The 23017-nt window shown below is 54.2% G+C and overlaps 1 protein-coding gene across 12 annotated transcripts in view; it reads left to right on the top strand.

Annotated features, from left to right (window-relative positions):
* The window catches only part of Auts2 (activator of transcription and developmental regulator AUTS2), a 1084317-nt gene that overhangs the window by 1042438 nt on the left and 18862 nt on the right, over positions 1–23017 (top strand). For 7 of the 12 annotated variants that reach the window (XM_047534433.1, XM_047534439.1, XM_047534436.1 and 4 more), the window contains 4 exons: positions 17030–17498; positions 18555–18808; positions 19456–19697; positions 21132–21176. In XM_047534433.1, coding sequence (XP_047390389.1) covers positions 17030–17498; positions 18555–18808; positions 19456–19697; positions 21132–21176 — 1010 coding nt within the window. The remainder of the gene's footprint in view (positions 1–17029; positions 17499–18554; positions 18809–19455; positions 19698–21131; positions 21177–23017) is intronic. The other 5 variants (XM_047534440.1, XM_047534434.1, XM_047534431.1 and 2 more) reach the window with 3 other exon arrangements.

The raw sequence follows: 23017 nt of genomic DNA, 5'->3' as shown, positions 1-23017 counted from the left end.
TGGTAACCTTGAGGATGGGAAAGTCATCACCCGTTTTACTGAGGTTGTGAATAGCAGTAAAATATTATAGATCAGACAGATTATGATGTTCAGCCAATTAGCAATAAAGAGAAACATTTTAATGTACAAATTAATTAGGTTTTAAATTTTGACCCTGGTAATTGACAGCCCACTGTCAGAGGTTTAGGTCGCCACTGAAAGCAGCTTCTGGTCAGTTGAAGTCCGCAGGGCCAGGAACTGAGGCCGGGAGACGTGCTTGCTGTCCACACACGAGCCTCACACTGGGACAGGAGGCCTCAGGCCACGTCCCGCGGGAGCCACGGCGCTGGCCTGACCTGCACACCAGCCGGAAGTGGCGTGTCTCCACACGTGCACCTTGCCACTGCCATTGCCTGGGTGCGGACCTGTGACTCAGGGCCTTTGCCCCGACTGGCCAGAGGAGCAGGTGCTGTTGAGCGGACGGCAGGGCAGAGGTGCTGCCGAGCGCAGGGTGAGCCAGCGAGGCTTCTGCTCAGAGCAGGCTGGTTCTGACCGCTTGGACATGGCGGGACGTACCGTGGCGAGTTGTTTGTTGGCCTTACGAGCTGGTGGCTGATAGCAGCTGCTTCCTGAACTTGCTGTCTGGGGCATGCGGCACCCGGGATGAGCGGTGGGGAGCAGTATGCTGGGGGCTGCTCAGCCCTGGAGCAGAGTGCCATCAGCAGGGAGAGGTGACGGGTGGGCTTTAAACACTGTTGGATTTCATTTCTCAGTATAGGAAAAGGACACTGAAATTTAATTGTGTGGTTTTCTAGTCAGGGCTTAAGTCTTAGACACAACAGAAAGACTTGGTTCAGGTAGAAGGAAGCTAATCTAGTTTAAAATGTCTTTTACACATTTTTAAGGCACATTGAATATGAAGTATATTCAACTCCCCCCTGTCCCCACACTCACCCCTTGTGGAAGTAACATCTACTGAGAAGGTTGTATTTTATTGTTGGGTTGGGTGTTGGGTTCTAGAAGAATCCCACAGCAAGACTGTTTTAATCATCATTCCGTTTTTGTAACAAAACACCTGAGAGAATCAACTTAAGAAGAGGAAAGGTTATTTTGACTCACAGTATGTGTTTTCAGTCCCTGGTCAGTTGGCCCTGTTGCTCTTGGTCCTGTGGCAGGCAGCACTTCATGGTGGGAGCTGGGGGCTGGGAAGTGAAGAGAAGAGACCAGGATCCTGCAGACCCCCAGGGTATGCTCAGACAGCCTAAAACTCCCACTACCCCCTTAAAGCTTCCCCCCCTTCCAGGAGTTCCAAGCTGAGGACCAAGTCTTTGGCACGTGGGCTTTGGGGACCCTGCTCCGAGCCCTAGTGAGCACTGATGCTGCAGCCCAAGGTGTGTTTCCTGGGTGGTGTCCTCCACCCATGGCCTCGCAGACCTCTAATGGGGGAGGCTTGGTTCTCACACCAGAAACTGTAGCCCAGAACAGAGCCAGCTGCTCTGCCCAGTGGGCTGCCAAGGCGGATTTCCCTTTCAGAATAGCTTCAGTCCTCAGAGGCCAGCGGTCTCCTCTGCAGAGCGGCAGCTGGGTGTCTAGAACTGTGGGGTGCCCAGAGCGGGCAGCGGCAGTCTTGGGTTGGTGAGGGCATCTCACAGGTATGCGGTGATGGGCGGACGGCCCAGGAGTGCTTCTGCCTCTCGGGCTCCTTGTTTCTCCTCTGTCACTGATTCTTTGTCTAGAAAAGGGGAGGGTCAGGTGCCTGACAGGCAGTGCCTCTGACTCTCCTGCAGTCACAGAGTTTTGTTCTTGTTGTGTTTTTGTGTGTTTGGGGGTGGGACCCACGGCCCCTCATGCTGGGCAAGCACCCCACTGAGCCACTTCCCTGGCCCAGAGCCCATCCTCAGACCTGGGAGCAGGGCGTTGCTGGGGGAGGATCGGCAGTGGCGGCACTCGGTGGTCGGGGCGGCTGTCTGGAGCTCCCAGGCAGGCGGGCACCGGGCCTGTGCCTGGGCAGCCGGCCGCCTTCCGCGAGCTCTCGTCTCTGGGCCGTTAGAAAAGTCGTCTTTGTTGGACCGACGTCTCCTCCCCGGTCGTCTGTGGTCCCCTGGGGATTGTGTCCTACAAGTCCTCTTCTCCCAAGGGGCAGCAGGGTTCCCTGCCCTTGGCCTTGCGGTGCCGTCCTGCAGCCAGGCCATGGATGTCTCTTCCTCTGCTGAGTTGGCAGTCCGTGTGCGCCGCCCCGCGTCGGCGGCCACGTGATTATGAGGACACCCAAAGCTTGCATTCGTGCCACCTGGACCAGGCTCACTGCAGAGCGAGCCGGCTTCCGCTCTGTTGAGCCGCGGGGGCAAGGAGCCCAGAGCAGCGGAGCCAAAAGCGCCTGCTCAGGGGGCTCCGTGTCCCCAGCGACGCTGCTTAGCAGGTGTAGGAGGACAGTGCTGGGCACCTTCTCAGCGCTGCCCACCAGGGCCGGGCCCATCCCCAAGATGAGGTTCTGCCCGCGGGTCCGCCCCGCTGCAGGGTCAGTGTGTCGCCTGTGCGCTAGACGTTGCTGCTTCCCACGCCCAGGGGCTGGTGCTCCCCACGGGCTCAGGACGCCCTGATGTGACACGGAAGTGCAGGTCAGCACCTGGCAGAAAGGCCGCGGTGATCGTGGATTGGCCTGGAGAAGCTGAGGTTGGTCGCACAGGTGCTGGGCAGAGGAGAGCGGCCGGCAGCCGTCCTGGGGGCATGGCAGCGGGGGTCCTGGGAGAGCCGGAGAGCAGGCGTGCGCCTGGGACCCCACGTCACCTGTAGAGGGCACGTTCCAGGCAGGTGTGCAGCCCTGCTTCTGTTGTCACCTGGTCAGTGAAGCAGCTCTGTTCTGTGGCCCTCCTGGCCCTGCGAAGACCAGAAGACATGTGACGGTGTCAGAAGTGGCGCACGTGGTCATTTCTCAGAGTCCTGACCAGCCAGGAGAATATTCCATACGGGTCTCTTGTTACAATGAGCGGTTTCTCACAGATGTGACCGGCAGAGTTGAGTGGCAGGGTCCAGGAGGTGGTCTGCTCCGGGGTCAGCGTGGAGAGGAGAGCTGGTTACCATCAGCGTCTGCTCTGAGGTGAAGCTCACCTCGTGGTGGACATGCGTGTGGCTCGACAGCCTGAGAAGAGAACAGACTGAGGTGCCAGTGGAGTCTCAGGCCCTGGGACTTGGAGGGAACCCAGAAATCAGGAGGCCTGGCCTTCTTAAAGTCTGGTCCCCATGAAGAGACCCCTGGGAGGCAGCAGGGTGGCTTCGTCAAGTGGACAGGTGACAGAGCCAGAACCAGGATTAAATGTGCCACGACCAGGTGGCCTCAGAACTGTCCCAGGGGGCGTGGGCGTGCCTAGGAGGAATCCACCCGCGCTGTCCCCCGTTCCTCACCCAGCCACCGTCCCGGTACCCGCCTCGGTGCTGCGTTCACTGCTGGCAGAACCCAGGCTCTTCCTTAGACTGGGCTCTGTAACCCGTGTCCCTGTCAGGGCCAGTGGCGTGAGGTGTCCCTGTGCTCCGAGCTGCGCTGGGCTCTGCGGGGCAGCACCCTGGTCCCGCCCTGGGTGGCATCTCCTTGCTGTGGGCGGGTGAGCTGGCTTTCCCAGGCGGTGTCCCCAGCCCAGCACTGACTGACGGGATAGCGTGTATCTGATGTGACCTCTGCGGGTTTGGCCTGGGCCTTTCTGGCCTGTGGGCCTTGGCCACTTTGCCATGTCCAGTGGACAGAATTCAGGCAAAGAGTTTGGGTGGCACTTCAGAAGGCGGGGGGGGGGGTGGAAGTTGGGACAAACAGGCATCTCCGTGCTTTTTTGAGAGGAAATGAACTTGTGTATTTGAGCACCTGGTGTCTGCAAGAGTGTCCTTTTTTGAGTGACAGGAAGAGTTGCTGTGTTTATCACAGGCAGGGGGCGTTGCAGGGGCACGCAGGGCTCAGTCCAGCCCAGCAGCACGTGCTCCAGCCCAGGTCCCCTGGTTCGGAGGCGAGAACACCATTCCCGCTCAGCCTCTCAGGAGCACCCGAGAGCTTTCACTAAGGAGGTGCCGAGCAGGCAGCTCCTTCAGCCTGACTCCTCCCGCCCCCTGCCCTTAACCCTTGGATTTGCATCTTCCTAACCCTTTTGGACTGTTAGAGTCCCAAACCTGTCCGTGGGAGGCAGGTTTTATTTTTCCTGGGGACACTGAACACACCAGGTGTCAGCGGCACTCTTTGGTCTAGGTGTGGTTGTCGGGGAAGGTGTCTAGATCTGAGTGGGACTCTAGAGATGAGCGGCAGTGTCACTCATTAGAAGTGGGCCTTCCCAGACCTCAGGCTACTTGGCGTCCTTTCCTGCCAGGTGGACCTCTGACATCACCAAGGTTGTGGCCCGGCACGTCCCTAGTTGGGGATACTCACTCAGTGCCCTGTTGCAGCCTGTCTTTTCTGGGCCAGGACTTCAGAATGCCCTTCAGTTCTGCTTCCAGATCAAAGCCTGCTTTGGTGCCCTCCCTGGAGACGGTTGAAGGAGAGACAGGTGGACGTGAAATCAGCCAGTGCAGTTTGTGAGCGTGGGGGCAGCGGGCGGCCCTTGCTTGAGCCCTCGTGGCCGCGAGGTCATGCCAACCCTGGGACCCATGGTGCCTGGCCTGCAGGAGCATCACTTGGCAGGAGTCCCCAGAGGGGGGCTTTTCTCCCCGGGAGGAGCGTGCCCAAACTGGGTCTCCTGCTCAAGGGCCTGGTGTGCAGCAGGATGGCCCCCCGCAGTCACCACCAGCTGGATGCAGTCAGACTTGCAGTCAGCAGTCCTATGACCCTTCACGCGGACTCCCCGCCTTCTCAGGAACCCTGGTTTCAGAGAGCCAGCTTCTGATCCGCGCTCTGCCTGTGTGTTGCACTTGTACTTGGAGAGTCTCACCACCTGGGACAAAGCCCCGCCTTCCCTCCTCCATGCCTGGTGCTGGGGCTTTGGTGTTGGCCGGTGTTCCTTCCGGAAATGCTGCTCCCTGGTGTTCTGTTAAGATTTCGTTTTTCTGTTTAGATTTTAGCAGTTCTCAATGGCTAATTTAAAAGAAAACATTTGATTTCTCATAATGAATGTATGAAGTTACCTGCGGATGGCCTTTGCCTTTGTATCACATTTCTGGATTTAAACCCAGAACGCGCCAGAAGGTTAGAAACAAACCACTTTGGACACCTGTGCATGACAGTTGCCCAGGTTAGCAACAGTTTTTTTTTCCTAGCACATTAAACTGTGCTTGTGCTCATGAGTCTGTGAACTTAGCTCCGCTGGCAGACCCGAGCCTGCACCTGAAGAGATGCTGCCCACCCCGATTCCAGAGGCAGCTCTCCCTCCTCAGTCTGCCTTCCATCGCCCTACTTTTTTTTTTGGTAATACAAAAATAACCTCGCTATTAGAATCCTTTATGATTCAAAGTAGAGCATTAGTTTTATTATATATGGAAAATGGATTCTTAAACTTCATAATGGCATCCAATTATTTTGCATTTGCTTGTATTATATACTATTATTTTATTGCAGTATAATGTCCAATTATGGAAATGACTCCAAAGAGACATGATTTTTCTGACTTAATGTGTAATTGTTTATTGAGTATTTTTCTCATTATGATGATTTTTTTCCCTTTTGCAGTTATAAAGAAACTTGCTTAAATTTTTGTAAATTGATTATTATACAGTTGAAGAAATCAACTATCAAGCGCTCACTCTACAGAAAGCACTGTGTTCAAAATTGAAATAAATACAAAGATTTAAAGAGATCCTTCCTTAAAAAAGAGTTATATATTAAAATGCAAATAGTGAGTTTTCTTGTTCTTCAAGTACAGAAGTGTTTGCCTGCTATTTTACCATACAGTGATCTATTGCCGGCGACGCAGTAGCTTACCATTTGGTAACACTGTTTGGTGAGGGCCTGCCAGCTACTGCCAACATCCAGTTCATCGGAGGGGCTGGTCAGCAGGCCGCAGTGGCTGGACAGGACCTGGAAGGTGGGGTTCGGAACGCGGGTTGGGGAGCAGTGATTCCAGGTATGAAGAGATGGCCTCTGGGGACTCCTAAACCAGGCTGGCAGCTCATCTGATTTACAGTTTAAAAGCTCACTTGGGCTGCCCGGGGGACAGTAGATTCTGTAGCCATTGTTTTTGTTTGTTTTTAATGGCTTCACATAAGCAGTGATTTACACAGGAACCAGTGCAGGGTGATGAAGTGGATCCCGGCTGTGGTTCTGAGCTTCTCTGATGGGGACAGTCCAGGCTCAGTTGGTCTGGGGGAGGGTGGGCTTGATGTCAGTCCTGTTGGGCTGGAGGTAACAAGGACAGCCAGGCCAGGTGACAGGATCCTCAGGTAGTGAAGACGAGACCCACAGTTTTTGGAAGCATCTCTGAAGATCAAGTTCAGGTGTCTTCAGGCACGTTGGAGTGGACGAGACAGCCTTTCCCTTCCAGGTGGCCACTGGCAGAGAGCAACTCCACGGGTCTTCTGGCTCACTCCAGCTCCATCCGTGGGTGGGCAGAATCACCCGCTTACCTCTAGACACTGACTGCCCTTCAGGTGTCGCGGCTGCTGCTCCTTGCACCGTAGAGACATGGAGTATTTGGAGGTCGAATTTGAATATTTTCCCTTTTTTGTGATAAATGAGAAAAAGAGATTAAAAATGGCAAATGAACCGATGGCAGGAGATCCCTTTCCTGTGAAGGCTACAGGACTGCCTGTGGAAGGTTAGTGTCGGGTTGGCGCTTCCCCTTCATGGCTGGCACGGTGCTGCCCACCATTGCCTTTAAAAATCTCTTAGCTTTGTGAACACCGTGGCCGGAAAGAGGCAGGTTCTTGTCTCTGTTCCCCTGCAGTTTTTCATATTTCCAGTCGGTCGGCATAGGGATTCTTAGTTCCTAGCTGTTTAAGACATAGCATTTATCACCTTTCTGCCAGTCAGGGAGATGTGGGGTCCGTGAGCCCACAGGTGAGGTCCTGTTCAAGTCTGAGTCCAGAAGGGACAGGAGCGTAAAGAAGGCCTCCCAGGGTGTGTGCTGCCACCATCTCAGAAGCCATCCGTGCAGCCCCGCCCCACCCCCATTCTGTGAATCCAGAACCCTGAGATGGACCAGTGGATCAGGATCCACTCTTGGGGTCAGATTCAGGAGGCTTCAGCGCTCCCGTTCACTTCCACCGAAGTGCAGCTTGGGGCCCTGACAGGCAGCCCAGTCATTTCAGGCCAGAATGTTCTGCAGTGTACAACCTTTGGTCCTGGTTCTGTCTGTGATGCCATTCACAGGAAATCTTCCTCTTCTCTGTGACAACTGCCAGGTCCCTAACGGGCTCACGGCTGCACCTAGGTCAAGACTCTAGCTCCCTGCTCTCCACTGTGAGCCACCTGTCCATCTGCATGGAGCTCTGGTGGGAAGTAGCACCAGGAATTGGGCTCACTGTTGTGCTTTCCAGGAACGTGCTCAGTGCCAGGCAGCCGCTGTGCCCGAGGGACACCAGCCCCTTCACGCAGCTCAGACACTCTGAGAGAACCCTGCCCGGGAAGCAGCAAAGGGGATCGTTCCCTGGGGGACCTCGGGGTGAACCGAAGGCAGCCAGCCTCGTGGGTGGCATCCCACAGAGGCCCTTGCCAGGCTCCCGCACCCCAGCAGTGCTTCGTCCCAAGCTGGATGATGCTGCAGCTGATCTGCAGAGTACGGGGGACTCATACTGGCCGACAGTCGGGGACCTGAAAAGTCAGAACTTAGTGGAACTGTCAGAGTCCTTTTCTTCCTGCTCTTCCTTCTATGAAAGAATCAAAGACTCCACGAAGTCAAAGAGGAGCAGCGACTCCTCGGGGTCCAGTCTGGAGGCCGCTGTGGTGCTCGCACACAAGCCAGTCAGACAGCTCGCAGGGGTTGACAGCCCCAGGCCCCGTGGGCCAGCAGACTGGGGCGGGGTCATACTGTCTGTCCTCGAGAGCTCAGGCAAGTTTGTCTGCGGGCTGACAGGGCCCACCGGGAAGCTACACCGGGAAACATGGGTGCTTTCAGGGGACTAATGAGGCTCTGAAGGAGCCTCCGCCTCCTGTGCCTGACTCCAGGTGGCAGCTGTGCGATCCTGTGGGACACTCGAGCAGCGCATCTCACACTGCTTGTGGAGATGTGCCCTCTGCCCCAAGGTGAGCCCTGGGCACAGAGAGCCCGGGCCCAAGTGGTCCACTGTGCTGGGTGCCCGGAGCCCCTCCCTCCATCCAGAGCAGAAGGGCCCACGAGGCAGCACAAGGTTCCACCTCACTCCTTCCTCCTGGCACCACTGAGACCTCCCTCTTGATACCTAGACTGATGGGCGGTGATCTTGAGGGGAAAGAAGTGGGTACGGATACTACATAATGCAGGTGGTTTTACTTCAGAGGGATGAAATGTCCACATTGCAGGCTCTGAAGCAGTGAGGTCGTGAGCCAGCAGTGCCCAGAGCTGCCCACTGGAAACCCCGGCCCACCCTAGCCCTACCTGCCAAGTGGGCAGAATGACAGCAGGCCAGAGAGCAAGGCCCAGGACCACTCGGAAGCCAGAGATCCTTGCCTTTCTGGGCCCCACCAGCCTTGTCTGTAAATGAGTGTCCGTGATTGTCTGGAGTGTGTCCAAAGCCAGATGAGAGGGACCAGGCCTGGCAGTGCAGGAGGGCGGGTGACGGACAGCATGTGGAGCTTCAGGCTTGTCCTTGAGATCAGTTGGTGAGCCTCAGAATGTGAGACAAGGGCGACCCTGGAGCCGTCCTCTGCTAGGTGTGCCCGGAGCTGCACTCCTTAGCCCTGTGATACCAAAACAGCAACAGAGTCATGTGACAAACTGGGGAGAAGATGCTCCCTGCATTAGCAGATAAGATGATGTGGGCATCATTGAGCCTTTGGGCTGTGGACACCAGACATCCAGCCTGACGCAGAAGAAGTGGCAGGGGACAGCAGATAGTAGGGAGGCGTCCAAGCTCAGGACACCCGTTCGTGAGCTGCCAGGTGCTCCCTTGACCCCAATGGGAAAGATGGACAGCCAGGTGCAGGGCGGCTGCCTCTCTCTAAACCCAAACACCTAGAATCGTAATTCCTTTTCAGCCCCGCCTCTTGGGAAGTTTCCAGGCTAAGCAGAGGCTCTCCTCACGGTTGTCCTGTGGTGAGGAAGGTGTCTTCATCGTGATGAGGAGCACTGGCTCTGCTCCTGGCTGAGGTGCTGCACCGTGCTCTGATTGGCAGAAGTCCCTCTGGCGCCTTTGCTTGCTGGGACCCTGCAGCTGAGCAGAGAAGCACCTCAGTGGCTGTGGCGCCCACGCTGGTTTTCCAGGTGCCTAGCCTGCCTGTGTACGGTGCCAGTGCATGCGGTCACAGGGACCCTGAATCCACAGCCCCGACTGGCTGGAGAGTTGGGGCAGCTGAGGCCGAGAGGGCTGGGGCTGGGGGCACGACCTGGCCCAGAGAGGCAGCCAGTCAATCCCAGGCCTCCGATGGGAGCGGTGCCATTCTGTGGCCGAAGGCGGAAGCTGGCGTCCCCCACACAGGTATTCCTGCTTCCCCTGTGCTCTCGGCAGCTCCAGGCCCATCCTCCCACCTGGCTTCTCACGTGCGGTCTCCCACACGTCACAGGAATCCGCTGAGCCAGTCGGGGCTGCTCCTGGGACGTGCAAAGACAGGAGTGCCCAGCGCCGCTCGGAATCTGTGAACACAGGACGGCAGCTTCCCCTGGGGTTGCCTGGACTTCTACCCCAGCCACGCCAGTGAGAGACCCTGGAATGCCCACGGCTCTCCACGCGCTGCTCCCCCGGAACTCTAGGACTGGAGCTCTCTGCTGGGTCTCTGTGCCCTCCGGGCCTGGCACGGTGCTGGGTGGAGGAGGTGACTCAACACTGATCACTCTTCTCGTGGGGCGTGAAAAGCGGAGGATTGGGTGTGATCTTGACACTGGCCGGGGCTCCCGGCCCACCCCACAGCCGAGGCCCACCTGAATCCATCTTGCATTCTGAGTGGGTCCTTTCTTTGCCCGCCCGCCCCCATGCCGCAGACGGAGCTGCAGTTTTATTTGCAGGGAACACCAAGGGAACCAGCCGGCTTGCCCCTTCAGGGCTCTTCCTCTGCGCTGAGGCTGCTCGCTGGCCTCCAGCCTCCCGTCAGCACTGTGATTGATGGTCCTGGGCATGGGCATGGACATCAGGGTGGCACCACTGGGGTGGGGTGCAGGAGGAATACCTTGAGACCGGCTGAAGCGCTTGGACTGCAGGAGCTGCCCTTCCTTTAATCCCTGCTGGGTCACCCCCCACCCTGGGTCAGCCCCAGGAGGCCAGAGAGAGCGGCTGGAGCCTCCCAGGTGACAGAGGCCTCTGATCTGCTGGGCTCCCCAGACCTCCCAGCGGGATGCTGGTGTTTGGCAGATACACTGGTTATTTTTCCCCTTTTAGAATTTTGCTTTTAATAGGAACCTTGGAGGCCCTCAGAGGTTTGTGATACAGACTTGAGGCCGGAGCTTAGCCTCCCAGATGGTAATTAATGTTTACACAACATGACAAGCACAAAATGGAATCTCTTTGAGCCCTGCCAAACACCCATCATTCCCCCGATCTTCCACTCCTGCAGTGTTTGAAAATTAATTTGCCTTGAACAAACAGTGGGTTTTCCTCAATTTATTTGTACAGTTTCAGTGGCCGAGAAGCAGAACTGCAAGACCAAATGTCATCCTTCCATTCGTTCGAGTAATTGAATCTGCTAATGGAACAAACTGGTCTCTGTTTAATGATTTGAAGAAGAGGGAGAGGAGGAGGAAAATAAAGGGACATGTATGTTCCAGAAGGTGGACACTGTCCTGTGAAACATGAGTGCATTACGGAGTTTGGAGATAGCAAGAATCTAAACCTTGGGAGGGAGCTAACGTATTGCTAAATTAGTGCAACTCAGGTTAATCAGTGTGTACGAAATATGCAGCATTTGCTTAAGAAGAGATTATGTCCAAGGTAACAGAATAGGCTAGTGAAGGGACAAAAACAGTGAGCATTACTGGTAACCTGAAATAACTGAATGTTGAGTCACAGAAATTGGATGCATGTGCTTGTGCCCGGGGTCCTCAGTGCAGGACATTTTAGTCCTTCAACAATGCTCCCACTTTGAGTTTAAGTCTCGGATACTTGTCTTATTTGGCTGCAATCTTCAGTCCAGTGTGGTGAGCCCCAGTGTGGAGCTCTGTCATTTGGACAAACAAGTATATTAATTAGAAGGTGGAGTCACATAAAAATAGAATGTGCCCATTTCTTGGAGATGGAGCAGACATTCAAATAGCTATAGATGGATGAATGGAATAATGGCTAGGTGAACAGATGGATGGGTACTTAGGTGTATGTATGTATGTATATATGAGCAGATGGATGGATGGGTGGGTGGGTGAGCACATGGATGGATAGGTGGATGGATGGATGAGCAGATGGATGGATGAGCAGATGGATGGATGGGAGTGGGTGAGCAGATGGATGGATGGATGGATGGATGGATGGGAGTGGGTGAGCAGATGAATGGATGGATGGATGGATGGGAGTGGGTGAGCAGATGGATGGATGGATGGATGGATGGATGGATGGATAGGTGTGTGAGTGGATGGGTAGGTGAGCAGCTGGGTGGGTAGGTTGATGGATGGATGGGTGAATGAGTGGATGGATGGGTAAGCAGATGAATGGATGGGTGGGTGGGTGGGTGGATGGATGGATGGATGGATGGGTGTGTGGGTAGATGGATGGATGGATGGATGGATGGATGGGTGGATGGGTGAGCAGCTGAAGGGGTAGGTGGATGGGTGGGTAGGTGAGCAGATGGATGACTGAAGACATAGATGAATGGATGGGTAAGAGGATAGATGGATGGATGGAGAGATGGATAGGTGGGTAGATGAATGGATGGAGACATGGATAGGTGGGTAGATGAATGGATGGATCAGTGGGTGAGCAGATGGATGGGTAAATAGATGGGAGGGTGGGTGGGTGGGTGGGTGAACAGATGGATGAGTGGGTGGGTGTGTAGATACTTCGCCTTATAGCTATTGCCCACATGGTTTTCTTAGTCTTTGAGGCTTATTCAGGTTTGCAACAGTAACAAGCTGGCAGGGAGTTAGCCCTCTTATGACTTGATAACTGACTATGAAGACAGGTAGAGGACACAGACACAGAGGCTACACCTTGAGAGACCTCTTTTGTTTCTTCCTCCTCCAATTTCCTTCCTGTCCCAGTATACCTAGTTAGCACCAATGAGAAATGTCGAGGAATAGAGGGGAGCCCTGTACCACATTCTGTCTTCGTTCCTGAGAGGGAAATATTTATTTGGCCTCTTGGTGTGGTTTTTTGGTTTGCTTGTTTGTTTTAATCCATCTAACAGAGGAGATAATTTTTAAAAGACTTTAGAAGAGTCCATTGTTTTGATAATGGAGGTGTATTATCCATGAGGGAGCTCATTTTTATTTTTTTTCTTTCATCTAATAGCATATATTCATTTCAGAAACTTGGGAAGTCAAGAAAATTATAGGTATGTAAGGTAGTGTCGAGGTCTCCCCTGGATAATGGAGCATGATTGACACTGCTGCGTTTTCCACTTGGCGTGTGCGTGTGTGCACTCACAGAGCTGGCTTTCAGTTGAGACATACCAGTGGCAGCGCGCTGTATTTTCCAGCAGTCATTATGTTCAAGGTACCTGGTGGCGTTCATACCTCCTGGCCATGACTGGGGACACTGAGCAGCCACTGTGTGCTGGATTGCAGAAGCACTTCACCTGAATGAATTCCTGTCCCGGCCCTGGTAGATGGTGACTGTGTTTGTGCCGTTGGTTAGTGGACTTGGCAAAGGGTGTCGTACACCACGGGATTAGAGTGCTCAAACCAGCCTTGCCAGACCCAGTGCTGTGTGGTGCAGGGCAACTGGCATTTGGTGACATGCTCCTTTTATTGGCTGGATAAGACATGCAGCTGATATACCCATCTGTACGCCCAATTTAAAATGCACGTGAGTCCCTAGTGAAATGTAAAGGAGAAATAAATGGAAGTCATTCGTAGCAACATCAGTGCTTGCTTGTGGTAGAGAAGGATGTGACCCTGGCCGCTACGACTGAGCCTCCTGTTGGTGGCAGTCAGCTCCCCCGAGCAACCTCGCGTGGATATCACCACTTTCCCAAAAGGTGACCGACTCCTGCTTAAGTCCCAGATGTTGCAAAGTATGGTCGTGGCATTCTTGGAAAATTCAGTGCAGGTCGAAACCCTGCAAAAAATTACTTTGTGTCAACTTTTCATTTAGATGATAGGAATGATACGTTTCTCAAAGTTAGTAGTTTCTCAAAGTTAGTCGACATTGCATTTGACACGGGTACCTTTTGTGGGAGTGAGGCCAAGGTGTTGATTATTTAGTACTTAGTTTATTTTTATGGTTGGGATTTATTTTAGTCAAGTTTTACTAATTTATATTTTTTTTTTACAAAATCCATTTTATTTTCAAATTCATTACAAATTTTTGCATGTTCTTTTTTTTTATACACATACACAGAGCAAAATGTCTCCCCATTGTCTAGTTCCTGGCTATAATAACGCACTTACATAAACACACACACCCACACGCACTAGTTCTCCAGTTTCCACAAAAGGCAGCGTATGCTATACATGGTACGTGCATACATACACACACACGCGCACGCACACATTAATTCTCCTGTTTCCACAAAAGGCAGCGTGTGCTATACTTGGTACATGCTCCAGATCAGTGTGAGAGTGCTTGCCTAACTTGTGCAAGGACCTGGGTTCAGTCCCAGGACTGGGTGGAGAAAAGCGGGGTCTGAATTCCCAGGGCACTTGTATCAAATCTCTATCAAAATCAAACACATTTTTTTCTAATCTACCATTAGATTTTTTAAAAAGTTATTGAGTCAAGTTTATCAATTTATACTTTACATGCAGTAAACATGCCCTTTTACCATACACTATGGAGTATAACTTTTATTTGCATCTCTTTTATTATAAGCCATGATGTATTAGTCTTACAGTCACAAGAAGAGAGTGCTTAAACCCCCAAATGTAATGAATACCACATTTAAATAAGACTAGTCAATGTGTGCATTCTTATTTCTTTCAACCTCAGCAAATTTCATCCTTTGGCAAATTCAGAGCACACAGTGCAATATAAAATGACTTTAAAATGCATTCCTGCCAATTTTGGAGAAGCACAGTAAGACAAATTGTCAAGATGGAAAAGCTTAACTGGTAAGATCATTTATTGAATAATTGAAAGGAAGAGGAAGAACGTTACCGATTAGCCACAAAGATGCATGATGCCTGATCCGTGTCTGCAGAGGCCTGGGTAAACAAGGACTCCAGCGTTCTTTCCAGCCCTCCCCGTGGCTGCCTTGCCTACCCGTCACGGTACCAGAGTGTGCTGGGTTGGTGGTGGCTTTCAGATTTAGCTAAAGTATTGTGTTGCAATAACTCTGTAGCTTTCCTAAGCCTTTGCGATGACTGGTTTACTTAAATACTTTAACTGCATCTGGGATTTACCATTACCTGCTTTGTTGGGGTACATTTGCTTCCTAGGGGCAACGCAGTGTAGACTGGAGACGGGCACTTGGTGGGCCGAACCCAAGACTTCTGGTCTATCAAACAGCAAGGCGACCTCCAACAAGGGAGTTCTCTCACTTCTCTGGGCTTATCCCCATTCGGAGACAGGGTTGGATTCCAAGCGTGGTCGAAGAGTCAGCAGTATCAACTGCAAGATCCACAGGAAGGCAGGAGCTGGCCCAAAGCTGCTGGGCCAGACTCTGCATCTCAGTGAGATCTTCCTCCGGTTCACCTGAGCCATGCTGGATGGTCTCCAGGTGGTCTCCTTTTGAAGTTCCACCCTGCTAGGTTCCTTAGTGTTCACCTGCAGCTGTCTGGGATAGATCAGCGGGGTTCGCTGGAGAGGTTCAGGCCTTTCCCATTTTCCTGCTTGCTGTCCTTGATGGCAGCGACTGCCACGCTCTTGGTACCTACCACACCTCGCTCTCTAGGTGTGTTCGGGCTGGGATTGAGACGTGGGGCAACAAGAGGCAAGGCCACGCCTGCAGGACAGATGCTCCTGCAGACTTACGACACTGTCCAAATGCCAGAGTCTCCTTAAAGCAGGGAGCTCGGTGGTCAAGCTAGACACAGGGAGTAGCTGTCCCTAGGGGACTTCTTACCAGCACAGGGCATTTAAATGGTGTCTTTTAGAAAGGAAGCATTGTTGGTGTGAAAAGATGTATCTGAACATTAATTTTTAGAGGAATTTGGATATAAGCTTACAAAATAGAAACTGTTGACGGATTCTTTACCATCCTGGTCCAGGGAGAGCAGAGCGGTGCAAAGCACACCCACATGCTCCTACCCAGCTGCCTGTGCCCCTCGGTGGGCGTGGGCATGGGAGGCGTCCCGGCGTGTGCACAGCATCTTGCTGGTGTGTGTGCTCTGGAATTCCGGGTTCCTGGAGCTTTTGCTCCCAGACCAGACTAGTACCCCTGCTTATAACCAGGGTGCGGTTTTCAGTGATCCATAATAGCACTATGGAAATTTTGGTGAAGGAAAAATTAGAATTTGTGAGAGAGGACAGAAAAAGCACTGAAAGGGCAGGGCTGGACCCCCACTCTGGCTTCTAAGACAAGAGGTCCTACTGTGCGGCCAGGAGCCCCCCAGCTGCTCCTCCCTGGCCTCACCAGGGAGCTCGATGGTCCAGTTTGGGGGACCCAAAAAGTTTTAGCTTTGATTGTAAGGAGAAATCTTCTACAGAGGTTCTTAAAACAGTACTGGGCAGAAACACGTGCGCACAAGAGGTCACAAATGCAGTTGCTCCCCTCCTCCCTGACGCAGGGAGGCAGCGTGGGTCTTGCTGTTCTCGGCCGCTCTCCCAGACTTGAGGTTGGCCGAGCCCACCCCAGCCCCAAATGTGCTCTGCTTGTAAGTCAGGGTTGGTTTCTGCTTGGGTGCACAGTACTGCATTGCATGCTCACCAAGAGGACGTGAACACCATGGATTGCTCTAATGCAGATTCCAGAGCTAAGTGCCTGTACACAGGAGGGTGCCAACAGGAACACCCACTTTTCACAGTTGATAGGAGAGTAGGAAGAGGAGGCTCACACAGGTGCCCTCGGTTCAGAGTATGATAAGCTGCTCTTCCTGTCTCTGAACTGTGGTAATGAAAGAATGAATCTTCTTAGCACAGAAATGGAGTCGAGGTACTCTCCCCCTGCCAGATGTATACAAAAGAACTTACTCCAAAATTAGGCTATTCCTTGATATTTTCTTGTTGGTCTTTCGTTATTCTATTTGAGAATTTTATGGAATTTGGCTTCTGGGATAATCAACCAAGACATCATCATAGTGGTTGTGACACTTAGGTCTTTTGACCTTAGGAGGGAAGCTTATTTTTTAAGTTTATACAGGGACCATCTATTTTCTAATTGAAAGAATTTGATTTAAATTTTACATTCAGTCTTAGTCTCAGCATTCGTAGCCCTTGACCTTAGTGGGGTGGGGACCCGACATGGTCCAGGGGGTTCCTGAAAGACCTTGGCAGGTGTAGTCATGGTACACGTGACTGACTTTCGCGCTGGCACTTGTGATCAGATGTCCGTGTCTGCTGGGGAGTACTGAGAGGCCTGACTGGACTGGAAGTTTGGCACTTGCTAAACAAAAAACTTGTTGCTCTAAGAATGTCAAGTACGCCTCCCCAGTCGCAGGGAAAGGGGCAGGGGAAAGCAAGAAAGAACATCTGTGTGTTGTTAAGTAACGTCGCTTCATTTGCTGTTGAAAACACTCTCCCTTGTAGGTTCAAGAACTGTATTTGTTTTTAAAGGGAAAAATCAACTTGTGAGCTCTAATTTCTTAACCGTGCTTCAGAAAGGCTTGTGAAGACAGGGGACCCAGGTTTGCAGGCTGCTGAGGGCAGGCTCCCTGGCCAGGAGGGGTGGTGGGTGGCATGCGGCCGGCCTGCTGTGCAGTGCAGCCTGGAGTGACCCTGGGCTGCACGCTTCTGTCACCGTCTGTGGCTTGTCTCTGCTCTCCCCACACAGATCCGGAGTTAGGTGTCGGTGCGCTGCCTGAACATGACAGCCAGGATGCAGGGCCGATTGTCCCCAAGATATCGGGTCTAGAGAGAAGCCAGGAGAAGAGCCAAGACTGCTGCAAAGAGCCTGCCTTCGAGCCTGTGGTGCTCAAGGACCCCTGCCCTCCGGTCCCACAGCCGCTGCCCCAGCCCCAGGCGGAGCCCCAGCCCCAGGCCCCTTCTCCGGACCCTGACTTGGTGCCACGCACAGAGGCCCCACCAACGGCCCCTCCTCCAAGCACGCAGCCCCTGCAGGGCCCCCCGGAGGCCCCTCTGCAGCCCGCCCCGCAGCCTCAGGTGCAGCGGCCGCCCAGGCCACCGTCCCCCACCCAGCTGCTCCACCAGCACCTCCCCACTGTGCAGGCCCACCCCTCGTCCCAGGGCCTGCCCCAGCCCTTGTCAGCCTACAGCAGCAGCCTGAGCCTCAACAGTTTAAGGTGAGCCAACCTGCTGTCTGCCTGCCCGCCATCTTTGCTGGACGGTCAGGAAGTCCTGGACAAGGGCTTCTCAGGGGATGGTTTGCCCTGTTGAGACCTGTCCTTGTTTCCTCTGTGAGGCAGAGGACAGGGAAGGGGGCTGCTGGGTGAGACCCAGGTCGGTGGGGGGTTGACACTGTAAAGGGTGAACCATCCAGGGTCTCCTGGAGGAGGGAGGCGGGAAGGAGGGCCCTACCCAGCGGTTGACCAGGCACCCTGGCATGCGCCTGAGGTCCCAGCTGCTGAGGCTGGAGGATGCCTTGAGCCCAGAAGTGGAGACCAGCCTGTGGAACATAGCAAGACCCCATCTCAAAAGATAAAAGAGAAGAAACGGCTGGAGGCGTGTGCCCGGGTGGAGGCCGAGGGGCCTCCGAGGGCGCTGCCGGGCTGAGCCTCGGGAGGGAAGAGGGTCAGGGAGGCCTATCTCTGGCCGGGAGATGGGGACCCAAGCAGAATTCTGGTCTGAGCATTTTGTCACTAGGATTTGCTTCCTCTTTGTGGGCCAGAGAGGAAGCCAGCTAAGAGAAAGGGAGACGTGCCCAGGGGAGAGCCAGGTTCTGCAGGAGCCTCTGAAGTTGGCTTGGAGGCCTGTGGGCTCCTGAGACGGGTGCTGTGCTCTCCTTTTCTCCCTAGAAACCTGTGACTTTGTGGTCAGGGACTTGCTTTTTCCAGTCTGGGACAGGTGGACACCTTAGGCAGGCAGGTTCCCCCCAGGGGCTAGCCCAGCTTCTGCCCCCGGGGCCATTCCTGTGGTCCTTTGTTTCTGGGGTAGCAGACAGGTGGGCGAACAGGTTGTCATATTCTGTTTTGTTCCTTGGCTGCTTTGCAGAAAGCGTGGGGATTGAGAGGGGGAGGTGGCACAGGTGACAGCAGGGTGATGGCCTGGCAGCAGAAGCCGGGGTCCTGGTCTCAGCCATGGGCAGCCCCGGGCAGTGGTCTCCTGAGGCCCCTGTCAGCAGGGCACTGCTGAGAGCGCAGCGCTCACCCGAGGTGTTTCTGCCCTTCTCGCTCCGACAGCAGCAGCAGAAGCAGCACTCCGGCCAAGACCCAGCCGGCCGCGCCGCACATCTCCCACCACCCCTCCGCCTCCCCGTTCCCCCTCTCCCTGCCCAACCACAGCCCCCTGCACAGCTTCACTCCCACCCTCCAGCCCCCCGCACACGCACATCACCCCAATATGTTCGCCCCGCCCACTGCTCTGCCTCCGCCACCACCTCTGACGTCAGGGAGTCTGCAGGTCCCCGGACACCCTGCCGGGAGCACTTACTCAGGTAGGATGCCCTGTGGGCGCCAGGCCTGCACCCCGCCCTGTCGTCCCTCCTCGCCAGGCTGGGCACACTCGTCTTCATCCGCAGCCCTGTGGTGTTGAACACCACACAGCCGTGGCTCAGCCCTGAATGGACACTGCCTAAGAAGCAGGGTGTGTGGCGCTGGGAGGCCCAGAGGGTGCACCCCGCGCTCACAGCCGAGCGCCGTGGCCTGGAGGCCCACGTTGGGTGCTCTCCAGCGGCCTAGACCGCGTCCTGGTGTGAGGGCCTGCCTGAAGGGCTCCCACCTTCCTGGGAAGAGGAGGTGCCCTGTGATGATGCACCCCAGAACTCAGGGACAGACGCAGGTCCCCCTCCCAGGGCTGGTCCACGCTGGCCGTGCTGCTCCTGAGAGCTGCGCAGAGCAGGAGAGCCCGCCATTCACAGCAGCCGTGCCCGGGCGCCCTCCTGCTCTTACCCCCGACCCCCGACGACCCGAGGAGGCCCGAGAGCCGTCCCAGTCGTATGGATGAGGAACCAGGCCCTGGCGGGCCTGGGTGGACTCTCACCGTTGCCCCTTGGTCCTGGGCCCCAGGTCCCCAGTCCCGCACACTCCTTGTTAAAGCACTGGAGGGGGAAGGTGCCGTCATCTCCCTTTTCTTCTTTTCCAGAGCAAGACATCTTGCGGCAGGAACTGAACACGCGTTTTTTGGCCTCCCAGAGTGCTGACCGCGGGGCCTCCCTGGGCCCTCCGCCCTACCTGCGGACCGAGTTCCACCAGCACCAACACCAGCACCAGCACACGCACCAGCACACGCACCAGCACACCTTCACGCCGTTCCCCCACGCCATCCCGCCCACCGCCATCATGCCGACGCCAGCACCTCCCATGGTGCGTACCCCAGGCAGAAATGTGAGGATAAGTAGAGCGCACTCTTTTCCCTCTGCAGCTCGGGGGGCTGGCGTGGGAGTGGGCCCCAGGCCAGGCGGCCACAAGGGCAGGTGTTCCGCCCGGGAGGCCCTGCCCACCATGCGCACTCCGGGGTGCGGTCAGCCTCCTCGCAGCCTGGCTGCCTTCTCCGGGCACGGGGCGTGGTGGCCAGGCACAGCAGTGTGGACCAGGTGCTGGCACAGAGGTGCTCACAGCACTGGGCGGGGGAGGGCGGGGGAGGGTGGGGGAGGGCCCCGGGCCAGCTGCTTGCCCCGTGGGGGCTGCCTTCAGAGGGCCGGCCCTGGCCCTGGTTGTGTCTGGGCACTGCCAGGCCCCAGGGAGCTGGGAACTGAAGTCAGTGGTGTCAGGGTAGACGACTTCGTGCGTTCTGAGACAGCTCTCCCGCAGATAGTCCTGGAACATTCTGTCACTCAATTTCTAGTGTCTAAGGAAGCACTTGATTCCAGAGGAACAGTCCTTTGAGGCCCTGTAGAGCAGGTCTGGCCTCCCTGGAGGGGCCTCTCCTCCCTCCTGTGCTCCCTCTCGTCACCCACGGGGTCAGCTTCCATGGCTTAATGTACGTCTCTAAAGTTTCACTTGGGGGATATTAAAGATGAGGCCATTTCAACCAAAAAAAAAGTCCTCCAGCAAATCCTGTGTCTTTTTATCTGTCAGAACTACATTTCTCAACAGTTACAGGTTTTTTGATTCTTTTTCAGTTGTAGATGGACACAATACCTTTATTTATTTATTCATTTACTCATCTTTTATGCAGAGCTGAGGCTCAAACCCAGTGCCTCACACTGCGAGGCCAGCAGTCCACTGAGCCCAGCCCACCCAGCCTTAAAACATTAAGGACCTAATATTTTGAGAAAATGTCGTGCTGGCCTGTGTGAGCTGTTTCACAGTCGAATTCAATCAGAGGGTCGTAACATACTGGAGGATGATAGGTGCGGGGTCCGGGGTGAAGGGTTCCTCTTTTTGTTCAGAAGACCCAGCCCAAAGCGCTGTGTGGGTGGCATGGACCTCAGAAGACAGCCAGACCTGCAGTTCCGCCAAGGAGAAGGTGAAAGAGAGGGACCCTGGAGGAGTCAGGCTTGTGCTCAGCTCCCTGGACTGACCTGGGAGCTGCCATCCTCCCGGTCTGGGGGTTCACTGTGTGCCAGCCTCTGAACGCAGAGCAGACATTCACCGCCATGGTGCAGGACTCAAGGGACACGTGGTGCAGACAGAGTGGACTCGGTGTTTTCATTGCTGTTGGAGCCTCATCAGAGGCTCGGGAGCTCAGATGGCTCCTGTCCAGCGATTACGGGGTCTGGTGTCATCTCAGTGTTGCAGAGGCTGTCGGGCTGCCCCCTCTGAAGGAGTGAACCAATGCAGATGAAGTAACTAGCTTTTGCTTTGATCCCTTTACAGTTTGACAAATACCCTACAAAAGTTGACCCCTTCTACCGGCACAGTGTGAGTGTACCACCCTGCTCCGCGTTGAATGTCCTGCTTTCCGTGTGCGCGCTCCCTCAGATCAGTAGTGGCCAGCAGCCTGCCCGGTCACCTCACAGAGTCCCCGCTGCTGCTTGCCATGTGGATGCTTGCTTTTGTGGCGTCTTGCTTTTGGTAAAGATGCAGTATCATCTTCAGAGTCAAAAGATCACAAGCACAGCCAAGACCCTGGCCTCCTGGGGGCTGGGACTGTCCTACCACGTGGGCGTCGGCACTGTGGCCCTCACTGCAGCAGAGCCTGGCGTCCCGGGACCAGCCACAGTGGGAAGGCCAGCAGCAGAAGGGAGCTCAGCCTGAATCGTCCCCTCCAGACAGAAAGCCCCTCTTCCACATGGCAAACACTATTCTAAGCTTATTTCAGTTTGACAATGAGAATATCATTTAATGAAAAGAAAGCCTTAACAATAAAATGAATGCACTGTTTCTCCTTAAGCTCATTCTTCTTTGCTTAAAAAAGTACAATTTTATGCAATTCGAGAACTGGAACCAACCTGTTACGTGTTCATTGACTTAGAAGACAAGGGCTTCTTTTTATACAAAGACCTTGAATACTTGATTGTGATATTTTGATTGTGGGGTGAATACTGCATCATTTTTATCTGAAAATCTGCAAGTTTATTTGCTCAATGGTTTTTTAAAAAATTTTAAGCAAAACTCCCCCAAAAAAGGAAAAGTCATACTTGCTTGTAGCCATGTTGATTCACCATACGCAACTATTCTCATTTTAATTTTTAGATTGTGTTCACATTTCGATGGAAATGTTGCTCAGTAGATCAGCAAAGACTGAATTCATTTATACTTTAAACAGATAATTAGACACTTTATTAGTCAGGAGTGTAGCTGAGAAATCAAGACTAGAAAATATTAGAAATCAATTAAGAATCACTTACGCTGGAGCCAGTCAGAAATGATGGGAAGAGGCCTCTCTATTAAAGAGGGCACGTGCGAGTGCCATGGGGCCACCTGTGTTGCTCAGTGCTGATGCGGAAAGTCACTCAGGCCCGGTGTCCCTCTTGGGACCTGCCCGTGAGTGGTGCCACTTGGCCTTGGTCTCTGTCTTGCTGATTTAAATGAGGGACCAGCTCACAGAATGCGCACAACAGGTTGCTGGGATCGGTGGCCTAAGGCCACCTGCAGTGCTCTGTGGGCATACGCCACAAGAAGCCCAGTGGAGTTGGAGAGTTGGCCTAGAGGCCTGGCCTCGGGAATGTTTGTCACATCCCTTGGGTGCTCAAGGGGACACAGCTCTATTTATGTCCCAGGAGGTCAGCAGTGGATAGAGCAGAAGGAAAGGAAAGTGGTAAGAACATCGGGTTTCTGCCGTGGCCATGAAGGGAAATGCCCCCGATGTGCTTGGGCACGGCTGCTCACTACTTCCTTCAGGGCCCTGGGGGAGTTCCGCACATTATCAGCCACAGCGGGGGATACAGGAAGTGCAGAGTGTCCCCTGCTTGAGGATTAGGGTGTCACAGCAGGAGAGAGGACCCACGCTCAAGAATCTAAAGCACAATCTGAGCCTTGAAAGCAGTTCTAGAGAGGGCCCTGGGCACACAGTCACTGTTTCAGTGGATTTAGTTCAGTACCAACCAGGCCCGAAAGGGGCAGGGCATGACACGTGGATCTCCGTCCTCGCCAGGACAGCTAGTGTGAAGGCGTCATTGGGAAAGGGCATTGTGCCTGTGACCTATGTCACCTGAATGTCCTCATGGTGGCTTGGTGGGAGCGGATGGACCCAGAGCTGTAGAATCTGAGACGATAGGACTTCAGAAGGAGGGAGGGATGTGCTCACCGTCTTCCAGCAC

Source organism: Sciurus carolinensis, chromosome 18, assembly GCF_902686445.1.
Source record: "Sciurus carolinensis chromosome 18, mSciCar1.2, whole genome shotgun sequence".
Classification (NCBI taxonomy): Eukaryota; Metazoa; Chordata; class Mammalia; order Rodentia; family Sciuridae; genus Sciurus; species Sciurus carolinensis.
This window is presented reverse-complemented; position numbering and strand designations above follow the sequence as displayed.